Source organism: Fistularia commersonii, chromosome 8 (genome assembly GCF_037954325.1).
Source record: "Fistularia commersonii isolate RoL2024-O1a breed Wild chromosome 8, RoL_Fcom_v1.0, whole genome shotgun sequence".
NCBI lineage: Eukaryota > Metazoa > Chordata > Actinopteri > Syngnathiformes > Fistulariidae > Fistularia > Fistularia commersonii.
Window position 1 is genome coordinate 16632895 of NC_141291.1, and position 13722 is coordinate 16646616.

Genomic DNA, 13722 nt, shown 5'->3' on the forward strand with positions numbered 1-13722 from the left:
AGAGAGGGCTGAATGTGATATCAGTGTTACCCAGTGCAGGATGTTAAGAAAGACTGGTAGAATGGAGTTGTGTTTCAGTTCAAGCAGAATCCTAAAGTCATGTTTTAGTACTTATGGTAGCTTTAATGTTTTATTACACTCAGTGTTACATCCAGGTTTTAGAATGCTTTTTAATGTTTTTCAGTACTGGGTCAGAACAATATTCGTCTCATCCAGCGAAGGCGGAGTTTTCTATTGTTCACAGGCCTTGCAGTATGTGCTTTGGTAGGGAATACGCATGGTGAGCTGCCATTTTACTCAGAGGAAGCCAAAAGCAATAAGTCATGGACAGATTCTTGACTGTTACTCCGAGTTGAATTATTTACCCTACATTTCAACAATATGTAAAGTATCCAAACCATCTCAAACGCAATCTGCCTGCAACACAGCTCAGTGATTCTCTCCATACTAAACAGAGACCTCTGGGCATGACAGCAGCCATCCATTATACAATATCTACCACAAACATACATTTATGGCTCATACATCTACACACCACACATAGCACATAGCTCCACATATAACCTCTGATGCATTATTTCTCTAGCCTTCAGTGCGAGAGTCACAGGTGAGTCCTGGGCACTTTCATCATAGTCTGGACGGTCTGGCTAGCCGGCTGCAGTCTCATCTGTCCCAGGGTTGAAATTGCCAATAAAGAGGGTCTCATATAGATCACGCCCGACGGGGGCTGGTGACCTGTCATGCAGACCATGATTCCTTGCTCTCAGAGAGGGAAAGAGGGACAAATAACCCTGTGAATCTCCCTATATCTATCCTTCTACCAAGCCCACTCCTATTTTCTCTCCTCATTCTCTCCCTCTCTTTCTCTCTCTCTCTCACAGACACATACACACACACACACACACACACACACACACACACATACACACACGTCTCTTCTACCCTCTCTAGCAGGCCATAAAGTGTCAAGCAAAAGGGATATAGTGGACACAGTCATAGGAGAGACAAGTGCCGGCCTGAGCTTTCACTTTGCCGCTCCAGAGGTAGTGAATCAAACTAATGGGTTAAAGACATGAAGACAGATGAGCAGGAACAATGAAGACCCGGGCAGAGGTTTCCCAAATGTGCAGCCATAAGCCGAGACTTTTTTAACATTTCAAACTTCATGTTTAAAGAGATCAAGCTTCACTTTAACCTTTTTAAAAATGCACCAAAATTGTTAATGTGCCCCAGAGCAAAGTACAAATGTGGCACTGCGAGGCACTTAAATCCACTCCTGAGTCTCACCCTTGTTCTTTATTGTGAAATAAAGAATAATGATACTAGGATAGAGATGTAAAGTAATTAATGGATGATCCACTTTTTCTAATTGAAAAAAGACTTAGCACTGAAGAAACACCATCAATTATAGTGAAAACAATTAAAGTGAGATTTCTTGACATTTGTTTCACTACTTTTTTATATAAATGATATGTTTTGCATGATCCTACATGCTCAACATGATCCCATCTGTTTTTATCAATCACTTAACATATATCATTTTTAAAAAAGCCTGGTGTAAGGGCAACTGTTCTCTAAACGTAGACCCCGTCTGTGATTTTTCAAAAGACCCACAGTGCTCCCTGCTGGAGAAGGATAAAATGGCTTCATGATGCTGAAGTAAACCATGGTTGCACGCACAGCCTGGTACTTCCATACAGTATTCTTTTACGTGCATTTGTACATTTGTGAGTGTTCCAACAACACATGAGTTGCATGAGATAGAAACATCATCGTGGGAGTTTCCCCTCATCATCCAGCCACTGCAAGAGTCCTGTTACAAGAGTTTCCTCCAAGGTTTTGTGTGAATCATGGACCAGAGACAGAGTGAGAATGAAAGCTGGAGAGAAACCTGCATGGCCAGTGGGCAACTTCAATAAAAGACAATCTGACTTTTCAGAAGCTATAATAATCAAGATCCTCCCACCGTGGCTGTTTTTCTGAGGGGGACACGGATCGCTAGGGGTAAGAAGGAGGAAATTCAGAGCAGTAATTAATAGTCTTAAGTGACTGCTGCTGGCTTGGAGGCAGGGACAGGGTTTGTTCTTAGTGTGCTGGTTCTGTGTCCCCCAGCATGTCCCACAGCCTCGTGGGCTGGCGTGTAAGCAGAGGAGGTAATGGAGAAACTGCCTTTATTACGCTTTCATTTGTCTCTGGGGCCTCTCCTGATCAGCCGGAGACTCAACCACCCTTCACCACACACACACACACACACACAGGCACACACACACACACACACACACACACACACATACACACACATACACACACACACACACTCCCTTATGTGCATGCCTTCTAATGTTAATCTTGTGTCACAAATGTTAAGGGAAAGACATGAAATGCCACAAAAATGTCATCACTCCACCCTTGTCACTAGCTCATCCAACCCTTCCACCACCCCCCCTTGTAAACATACTCTAACAAACTAATTTGCATGAGAGCGTGTGTTTGTGTGTGATGGAGTGGGGAACCAGCCTCTTCTTTTTAGCCAGCGGGTGCCTGTTTCTACATGGAGCAGCAGGGTACTTCCTATAATCCCATCACTGTTGTCGTCATAAAGGCCCGAAGGCCCTGCCTAGAGAGGCAACATTTCTGGCATCCTTTGACTCTCCTCCACTACAAGAGCCAGCAGCTGCAAGCCAAAAGACACACTGTGCGAACTACCAGTAGTCATGTCTTAAATCGATTGAAAGAGTGGGTCGCTCTGGCTTGGCCATAAATGAGCAATGACATGCTGATAAATAATCTAATGTTGAAACACTGAATTGTTTGTTGATCAGTACAAATCAATTGGTCTGAATGTCTCCAGTGACAGGATTTTATGGTTTTGCAGACTTTTTTTTTCCATTTTGTCAGAATCATGTTATACAAACAAAGTACAGGTCAATATAAAATACAATTTATCATCTTCTCACAACACTTCGTTTATCCGCCAGGATCAATCTTGTTACATACATACATACATACATACTTAATATCTACGCGCATACATGTATATATAATTCTATATCACTTCCACGATGTACATCTGTGTCTCTCCCCCTCACAGTTCTCAGTTGCTTCTCAAACTGTCACCCGGCCGCCTGGCACACGTCCCCACATTCCCTTCACACTGGGGATCCAACCTAGCACCAAAATGCAATTTCACCAATCTGCACTGACAGCATTCATGTTGACTACTCAAAACCAATCCGCCTCTTTTCTTCTGCAACCATCAGCATGGTTAAAATACAGTATACCTTCAAAGAGCTTTCACAGGTCATGAAAGGTAACAGGGAAGACAGGCGGGCCAGTGGCCATGCATCCTGGCCAGACAAATCAGTATAACAGCATACTGTAGACTCCAGACCAAGGAGAGGGGGATATATCTACCAGGATTGAGGCTGTGTTTATGGCTATGCCTGCTCTGGGAAGCCCCACGGCACTATCACTGACCCCCACTGTAGATTTCCTTACTAATGTGACCCCATATTGTGTATCACAGTCGGCAAACTCCCACAGGCTACAGTTAATCCTGTGTACTGGGGATCGTTGTCCTCAGCCCGCCTGACTACAGACAGGATGTGGCAGCTTCGAGGCATTTAGTTAAAGGAGACGCACTTTAATGCTGCAGGCATCCATTTATGGAAGTCCTAGTAGGGTAAAAGTGTATGACGTGCTGGAGCCGATAAACAAACAGCAAAAAAGGGAAAGTTGGGAGAGAAAAAATACAGACAATTAGCCTTACCTTGTTCCATGGCATCTAATCATTTGTGATAGTCTGTGTACTCATTTTTATAATTAATTTGTTTTCTGGGACAGCTTTTCCGCAGCAAATTGGATTTAAAAATATCAGCTGTTCTATTACATTAAGAAAATGCCATGAAAGGGACAGATGTAGCAACAATGTGCAAGGCAATAAATGTCAACGGAAGTAGTTCATATGAAGTAAAACTGCCGTATGAGAATCAAGGGGCCCTGGATATTTAATGCTTAACTTCTGTCCTATAGAATGACAAATTAATTCACAGATATCCTTTTATGATTATGTAGATATTCACTGTCCCATTGTGAAGGGAAATTTGCTTCTGTCACAGTATAGCAGAATATATAATAGCTCTGGAGATGTGTGAATCATCTATAGGAATATTTTAGCTGTGATGAAGATAAGGAAGAACAGGGTTAAGATTTATAGTAGTGTTCCAGGATGTAGAGCATTGACATTTACCCATTTCATTCAGTTTAATAAAAAAATATGTCAAAGACAAATGTCAAAAGTAATATTTGAGATATTCTATATATATCCTGACCTTGTATGTGTTTTACATCATGTATGGTATGTTCCTGTAAAGAGGCTGATAAATCCACCTTATAACCATTTCAGTTTTTACTTGCACTTTTATACATCCTTGTATTGACTAAGAATGTATTGTCAATTTTCTCTAATACACACAATCCAGTGATTTAATATGAACTTGATAAAATGTTCCTTTAAAATGGTCCCTCATTAACAAGTTGTTGTAATTGCTGTTCAAAATTTGAATTAACATAGGACTTGACGTAAACGACATGATGTTGAAATATAGATGTGCGGCAATGCTTTGCTGCAGCTACCATACCCCTTTGTTCTATGAACACATATTTGAAAATACATTTGAAAATAAAAAATATGCATGTAAAAAGTATGTTGTTTTTTTCCTCTCACCACAAGATCTGATGATTAATCATGACCTGGATGACTGATAACCCTTACAGACAGTTGTACATAAGGCGCTGCTGGGAAATGCCTCCATTATCAAAATAGGATCTACACTGCGTGCATAATTACTAGGCAAGTTGTATTTTTGAGGATTCATTTTGTTATTGTACAACTACAGTGCTCTTGGTCAATCCATAATGTTAAACCTTCAAACCTGAATATTTAGGTAGTAAAAGTGAAGTTTGGGCTTTCTTTAAAGAATATCTATATGGACATCATTATTAGGCAACTATTTGGGTGCAAAATCATTATGGAACTAAATGAAAAACAGATTTTCCCATCTCACTTGTTTATTTTCACCTGTTAAAATGAGAATAAAAAACTCAAAATTTACAAATAAGAATTTCAAAAATTAAAAAAAAATCTCAGTGACCAATGTAGTCACCATTGTTTTCGATAACAGTCACAAGCCTTCCATTCACGGAGTCAGTCAGTTTTTTGATCTCGTCAGAATCAACTTTTTGGGTGGCCGCAACCACAGCCTCCCTGACACTGTTCAGAGAGGTGTACCGTTTACCTTCACTGTAAATTTTCTATTTATGAAGGGCCCCAAAAGTTCTCAATTGGGTTTCAGTCAGGTGAAGAAGGGGGCCACATCATTAGTTTTCCATCTTTAAGCTCTTTACTGGCCAGCCATGTTGTGGAGTATTTTGATGCATGTGATGGAGCGTTGTCTTACATAAAAACCAAAGTTTTCTTGAAAGATTCAGAGTTTTTCCTTCTTCTAAAAATTCACAGTAGGTTTAAGAGTTGAGTCCATTTTCAACCCAAAGAGGTCCAGATGGCTCATCTTACCTGCCCATACCAGTACCCCACCTCCACCTTGCTGGTATCTGAGTCACACTGGAGCTCTGTGTCTGTTACTGATCCAACCACGGGACCATCCATCTGGTCTGTCAATAGTCTCTCTCATCTCATCAGTCCACAAAAAACCTTTGAAAAAGCTGTCCTCAGACATTTCTTGGCCCATTCTTGACGTTTCAACTTATGTGTCTTTTTCAGAGGTGGACGGGTTTCAGCCTTTCTTACCTTGGCCATGTCTGAGAACTAAACACCTTGTACTTCTTGATACTCCAGGTAGAATGCAGTTATAGGGGGATAATGGCTTCCTGGTAGCTTCATGTTTGATTCTTCTCAAATCTTTGGCGATTAATTTGTGTCTTTTCTTCTCAACACGTTTCGTGTAGCCCTGTTGACTATTTGCAACAAAACATTTGATGGTTCTGTGATCAAACCCCAGATATGATATTTCAAGAGTGGTGCATCCCTCTGAAAGACTTTTTGCAATTTTTTCTTTTCAGATTCAGTTAAATCTCTTTTTTGGGCCATTTTTCCTGAGGAGAAGAATCTGTCTACTAATTACGCACACCTTGATGTAGGGTGTTGATCTCCTTTGGCCACACCCTCCCTCATAACACAAATACACATCACTGGATATGCATTAAATCCAATAAGCATTCAAGATTATACACTTGGAGTTGGAAATTATGGATAAAATGATGATATAGTCAAAATGATCACTTGACTAACAACTGTGCACACAGTGTGTTGCTCAGGCTTAATGTTTAATTATCTAAAAAAAAAAATAGAACTTATTTCAATTTGATAGCCCTTTGAATAAATACAAGACTCCTGAATTAAAGTTTAAAAGTCACACATTATTAGAGTGAGGCAACCTGTTGTTTTCCTTGGTCTGTGCATTTTAGTTCATCTTCAACAGTCTGAACTTCGTCTATTCAAATGTGTATCACTGCAGTCAGTGATACAACCTCAAGTCTTATCAGGTAAACTTACGCAGACTGAAGAAGGCCTGTCGCCCGACAGCTGGGCCTATCTGTCACTCTCTGGTGTCACAAACGCAAGGACACGTTTGAAAAACATATAGTTAATAAGCTCACTTTTGACTGACAGATGACATTTCATTATGGGGCAATCGTAGAAGCATAATTCAATCCAATCTGACATAACACACACTGTGTCAACCTAGGACATGCTGCACGCACACAGACTGAGCAAATAAATTTGGCTGCAGGTCTTTAGTCTGAAAATCCAGACCCTTCACTGTCATTTCATTTCCACATGACCACAAACCCTGCAAGAGAACTTCTGTGAATACAGTGAATTATCCTGAAATGGCAGGTTCAACATATTTTTGACCATTTCACAGCTAGATGCTGAGTTGAGCACACCAGAGGATTGTTGGGTTCTGCTCATATAGGTACCTTTCAGAATATGTTGAACATAGATAGATAGATAGATAGATAGATAGATAGATAGATAGATAGATAGATAGATAGATAGATAGATAGATAGATAGATAGATAGATAGATAGATAGATAGATAGATAGATAGATAGATAGATAGATAGACATGGATATTTCTTGTTGTGCATCTATTGTGCATCTATTCACCTCAATCAACAATTTGGTTGTGTTTTGAAATGCAATGACAATAGAAGGCTATTCTACTCTATCGAATGCACCCACTTTTATCCCAATCTGATTTAAATGTTGCTTTTTAACAGGCAATCTTATTCTCTGATGCAATACAATGAGAAATCGTATGGTGCATTTCTATTGGTCAAATCTACTGCCATTCAAACTGTTATAGGCGGAAGCAATCGCAGCTACCCAATCAGACTTAATGTAACCAATTCTGCCAACAAACGGTAGGAAACATGGCGTCACGAGAGCTGTCGTCGTTGGAGAAATACCTGGGACTTGAAAAACCGCACAAGTACGGTACCCAAGGGGATAAAAAGGTGATATAACTTAATCTTATCATGGTGTCATCTGCTGTATTAACTGCTATCTAATTTGAGTGGAAGCAACCAAGCGTTTACAAATAGCACGTACCATCTAGCTAGCAAGGTGCTGCTAGCGAGCGAGTCATATGTCATAGTGTTCTAAATTGCCATATATATGATCACATTCATTAACTATCAATTACTCGTTTTCTTCGTATGTTTGGCAGCACTCCACATTGGCTCTTGTTTTTATTTCAGTCAATGGACTCAAAAAGAAAATGCCTCGACCATGCCGGTCCCCTGGTGAATTTAGGGGCGGAGTGGAGCTGTGACAGTTGTGCCACGAGGTTGATTGGCTTGAATTCTGATCTATGCAGAAAAAAAATTAAATAGCAATTGGGCAGATTAGCCCGACCAGGTTAATTTAATACAGACAGTGAATTATAAATTATCCGGTTGTATGACAGTGATTGAATGAATACCTCAATGTCTCACTACCTCGCTTCCCAGGTGCCTGTGCTACAGAATAATAACGGCGCGCCCTTGGTTGGTTTGGTGACCATCGCCTGTCACCTGGTGCAAGAGGCCAAGCGTTCAGACCTGCTGGGTGACTGTGCAGAGAACAGGGCTGTGGTGCATCAGTGGCTTGAGTTCAGGGTCAGCAAGCTGGACAACTGTAGCAAGGAGGACATCAAAACTATTCTGAAGGTACTGAGTGAGAAACTTATAAGCTACCTTATTTATCCAGAAAATGTATACATAACTTGCCCATCCCTCAAAAAGGCCATGTACCGTGGCTCATTTTCCTAAATTATTACATGAATTATTGTTACAATTCCAGGAGTAGATTACTAATGAATCAAATTAAATAAGATAAAATAAAAAGGCAAGAATTGAATTTGCAAAACAAATGGTTCACACAGTCAATATTAGGTCAGGATCATTTTCTAATAAATTGCACTGGTGGGTTATTTTGTAGTGCACACTTGTCAACATGCACTTTCAATTCAATTAAACCCTGACTAGCATGGTACATTTTTGAATTCTGTTATGAGAATGTGAAGACAATGCAATAAACATCCTTTATCAGAGACACGCCTCAGCCCTAATTATTTGCAAAAAGACCATTCAAATTCTTGTGAAATTATGAAACTCTTAAGCTGATGTTGTCCTGTATCTATAACTGAATGTGACAACTAAATTGATTTCTATCCAAGCTATCCTTTTTAACCTTTGAGAGGCGCTACAGCATCTTCTTTCCCCTTTCTCTTTTCCTGGCCAACAGCAAGGGCATGCAGTCTTTGTCTTGTTAAGGCTCAAGCAACAGGAATATAGACTGATGTATGGCCCTTTAGTGACAAGGCCCTATTCAACAGGGAAAAATGCTATAATGTGTCTGACTCCAGTCAGTGTGAAATGGATCGCTAGCCAGTGGTCTGTTGGATGCAAGGCGCCTCTTGGCACTGTCCTGTCAGCATGAAGTGTCAGTGTGTTTGTGTGTGTGTATGCACACACTTTTAAGTTTGACACTGTTGTGGCATGGCTGAGGAGTCATGCTGTGCGGCAGCATGTTATCTGGACAGGCCTCTTAAATATTTTAATGGTGCCACTTACAAAAGGAAGTCGCCCTGAGCAGCTGTGCTCTGGTGGCCAGTGGCCTCCTGTCCCGCTGTTTTAGCTGCATCCTTAACACACTTCTGTCAAGCACACCAGTCATATTACATTAAATTACTGCAGGAGTTTTTAAACTTTTTAACCCAAGGATATGTAAAAGAAATGCATTATTTTCAAGGTGAGAGTTGTTAAGTCAACATGGTGTCAGTCATGGGACAAGACACTAAAAGAAAGCCAAGAAATGTGGGGATTGACAGTTGAATGCTAAAGAGAGCCTGTCCCTTTAACATCTAATGAATCTTCTGGTTGACACCTCATTCCCTGGTAGTCATTTACTTTAAGAAGCTAATGTGCATTTTCTGCACTTGAGTTTTTCCATTAGGATTCCTGAAAATCTGTGCCTTAGAAAAGAGATATGAATTAAATGAGTTATAATTTCTCTTTACTGGGAAATAGTAATAGCTATTAATTGCTGGCTGTATATTATCTGATTTGAAGTACTTTTGAGTGCCGTGACCAATCTCAGCTATACATGAGTGGTGCTAAAAGGTATATCCTAAAGAAATGAGTAGTATTCAATAAAAGTCAAACTATTTTATTGAAAATGGGTATTTACCCAGTGCATCATTTCAAAACTACAACAGACCCAGTATTTATTACTGGTAACATGTAAAGAGCTATCAGTGCTACATCATGAATGGCAGATTACGTCCCAACCTTAACATAATGCTCCTCAAATGTGAGAATATATAATAGTTTGTCATAGTATCACCTAGATCCTGGTGAAAATTACACTAGCTGTTTTTTCAAGTAATCTGCTAGTTAATGTTTTAACGATACTATTCGTTTTTTTTGTTTGTTTTTTTTAATCAAGCTAGGGGAAACATTGAGGAAAAAGCCCAATCTCTGGACATGCCTTAAAGTTGTTTTATATGAATGTATTTATCATTGTCCCATGAAACTAAGGTCTTTTAAAAGATACTGACATTTCTAATAGAAGTTACAAGCCCCATAGGAGATACAAAGAGATACTTCGCATATATACCACCAGTATATACTTGGTTGCATTCAGGTATGTTTTTTTTCCCCCTTATCTGTTTAAAGTAGAAATGAACAGCTGTACTTTTCTAGCCTGTATGTGACCTATGCTCATGGCGGGGGTAGCAAGAGAAGTGCCTCTCCTGTGATGCTCGACTGGGCTTCAACTCCATTGCTGTAGGCTAAAAAAAGCAAGGATCTGATTGTGGATTGGGAGGAAGTCTGCAGTCTTCATGCCTTGTTTGGCATCACCCACTCTTGCCGCACAATAGCTTTATTTGCCCCCAAGATGCTTAGTGTGCATGGAGTGTTCGCTCCGCTCAGTGTACAAGTGCTAAAGACAGTCCCTTCCCCTGGGACCTGCACTTCTATGCATGACTTTTGACTGAGAAACGCACATCAAGCTGCCCAAGTTTAGGGCAGCTTCATTACATTTGCAAGCAAGAATTGTCGTAATTCAGTAGAGGAGTAAACAAATGCTCTGTTTTGTGTGGCATCTGTGCTTAGTAGCCAGTCATGGGTAGAGATGCCATATCCCCTCAGGTTACATATTAATCCTAACCACATAGCACAGCACACACACATACACACGCAAACCTAGGATTCGGACCCTCATGCATCCATTCCGATATCTAGGTTAATAAACCTGCTCTCTTGCTCTGTTTAGGTCTTTGAAAAATGATTAAGCAGATGAAATTATTCTCTAATAGCTTTATTCACTTTATATGGCTTTTGATTTTCATTTGACTCGAAAGCAAATTTATCAGTGATTAATAGAAGAGCTTATTTTTCTGCCAAAGATGATTTTAGGCATCTGCAAATGGAATTTTTCATTGACTTGTGACCAAGAAATAAACCAAATACCTGACAGCTATCATAATATCTGCTTTCTCCCATCTGAAAATGTTCAAACCCAGAGAAATGTCATTTTATGCAGTATAACTGAGTATTAAGTTCTCTTTAAACACTGTATACTAAGCTCCTATTCTCATTGTCACAACATTTAAAAACACTGAAGCATTTTTATTTATTTGTTTTGAGTAACTGTTCCAACCAGGGCTTTTAAAGTCAATAGAGCTGCTATACAAAAACTACTTTAAAGCCATAAAATAATTTTTTTCTGTTAAAGTAAATGACATCAGCCCAAGTAGAACCTTTTTATATAAACTTTCTGTGTCATAGAATATGACATCTACCCGAGACATCAGGTTCAGTGTCTTGTTTTGGAATTTTTCTTAACAATAAATACACAAACCCTTAAGTCCTCTACTACTACATCTAACAACATTGTCGTGTTGATTGAAATAATTTTATTGGCCACAATGATGTCAGCTGAATAAACATAATTTGGCATCAGTCGTAATTTAATTTTCTCCAACAGGACCTCAACTTCTACCTGCAGGACAAAGTCTACATGGCTGGCGAGCGGTTCACCTTAGCTGACGTACTCATGTACAGCGGAATTCATCCACTAATAGTAAGTTCCCTGGTCTCACGGCATCTTGAGGTGTCACATATTTGTTTGCTAAATGATTCTGCATAAGCTTTTCTTTAGCTTTGACCCTTTGGTTGCTATGAAATTCCAGTAACATCCTGGAACAGGGGTCAGGGTCTAATGGTCAGGATGAAGCCAGTCATTTTTTTCAAATCAAAATTTAGAAAAGACGTTGTAAACGTGCGTTCAGGTGTCCACGCATGTTTTGGGTAATTTACACATTCTCATATCTTTTTCAAAATGAAGTTCTATCTTGTTCCCAAACCAGAGACAAATGAGTTTCCTGTGCCTCCCAGGATTTAAAGAAAAAAAAAAACTGAGTTGAAAAATTAGACTGAATGTGATGGAGGGAGGCAGATTGCATGTTAGGAGATGTCAGTGGTTATAGCAGAGATGGAAGGTTTCTCCCGCTACCAGGCAGGGGACAGTCACTTTGGTTTGCAATCAGAGTGGTTTTTAACCTCAGGGCCGTGGGGTCAGATAACCCAACCCTGAACCATTGCCTGTCTGGATGTTCAATTTATTGGAAATAAGATTACACAAATATTAAACCTGACTGACACTTGCATGGTTCTAGGCGGGAATGTTGTCTGTGCAGGGAATTTCCACATTGGGGTTAATGAAATAATGCAAACGCGCAACATTAATACACTTTCCAAGGACACCCTGATTATTTTGTTTTTCAACTTGTAATAGATGACAGCCATGTATGTCTGATCAGCACAGACTTGTCAAAGATGGTCATTTCTCTGTGGCCTCAATGACCTTTAGTAAATGGCCAGCCTAAAATCTTATCATTTACTGTTTTAATGACAGGGTCTGTGTTGACTCGCAGTCTAAATACTCAAAACAAACACTGTCATGCATTGGGTCTAGGCCAGGTGGAAAAATTCAAGATATAATCCAATCCTAATGCCTAATCATATTCTTCCTTTACCTCCAAACTAGGGGGACTTGAGCATCCAAGAGAAGGAGCAGTATATGAACGTGGCACGATGGTTCGATCACATCCAGCACTACCCAGGTGTCCGACACCACCTTCCTCCAGTAGTTGTGCTCAGAAACAGACTTTATACCAGCAGACACCACTGAAGCAGCAGGCCCAGCCTGACCAATCCAGATCTCTGATGTTCAAATTTCTGCAGTGCAAGAGTATCACGTCACATGAAGTCACTTCCCAAAATCTGCCGCTGTTTCTGTTGTATAATAGTGAAATGTTTACTGGCCTTTTTTCTGGCAATCATCATAATCTGTTCATTAAGCTGTTAATTCTCTCCGTTTGTGCAAAGAGAAAGAAGGAAATCGTGTACTGACTGTAAGCAAGACAAACACATTGTCACTATTGTCAGTTATTTTGATGTCTTAAGGGCAATGTTTGACTACATGTCAGTATTATGTGTTAATTAAAAAAATGTTCAGCTCAGTTTTGTTTGTTTGTTTTTTTTTTTGGTCTTCAGTTAAACCCCATGAGCCTGAAATGACCATTCACTACCGAGTTAGCATTGTCCTTCCACCCTTGTTTCCTTGCTCCCTTCCCTTTTTATTTTCATGTTATCGATTTATTTTATTTAAATCCTAATGTCAGACATTTCACTAGATGCTGCAGTTTTGACTGTGTCTATGCGCGCTTACGATTAAATCATGGCTCCATCCCACTTCCTCACTACCAGTTGTGTGGGCAGCAGTGAACAGTTAAGCATCAGCCCCAGAGTCAGAGATCAGAGTGAGGCTCCAATCAGTCCCTCTCCCACCACTGTTTATGCTGCAGGCCAGAGGGAGGGCAGCGGGCTCACCAGCTGCCACACAGATCCAGCCAGCCAAGGCCAGAACCAGGGCCCCTGGGCGACAGTCAGCCACTGTGTGTCATTTCAACCCTCACACTCCCACGGGGCTACTGGAGAGAGAAGGACGGAGGAAAGCAGTGAGGGAAGGAGGCCGTTGCGGGTGGGGGGGCACCCAGAGGCCGAAGGATCTTTTTATGATGTGAACAATGATACATGCCTCCAAAAGCCTTACTGCTGCTGGCTGGATGTTTGCTATTAGGGCTA

The 13722-nt window shown here is 40.3% G+C and overlaps 1 protein-coding gene across 1 annotated transcript; it reads left to right on the forward strand.

The window, feature by feature from the left end:
- Positions 1–7432: 7432 nt before the first annotated feature.
- eef1e1 (eukaryotic translation elongation factor 1 epsilon 1) lies at positions 7433–13096 on the forward strand. Its single transcript, XM_086151418.1, has 4 exons — positions 7433–7542; positions 8038–8235; positions 11561–11656; positions 12623–13096. The coding sequence occupies exons 1-4, from the start codon at positions 7459–7461 to the stop codon at positions 12764–12766; spliced, it is 522 nt and encodes a 173-aa protein (XP_086007544.1). The 5' UTR covers positions 7433–7458; the 3' UTR covers positions 12767–13096.
- The last annotated feature ends 626 nt before the right edge of the window (positions 13097–13722 follow it).

Coding starts and splice junctions, on each gene's coding strand:
- eef1e1 (XM_086151418.1), top strand. CDS start 7,459: ATGGCGTCACGAGAGCTGTCGTCGTTGGAGAAATACCTGGGACTTGAA. Junction 8,236..11,560: donor ACATCAAAACTATTCTGAAG/GTACTGAGTGAG, acceptor TTTCTCCAACAG/GACCTCAACTTCTACCTGCA. Junction 11,657..12,622: donor GCGGAATTCATCCACTAATA/GTAAGTTCCCTG, acceptor CCTCCAAACTAG/GGGGACTTGAGCATCCAAGA.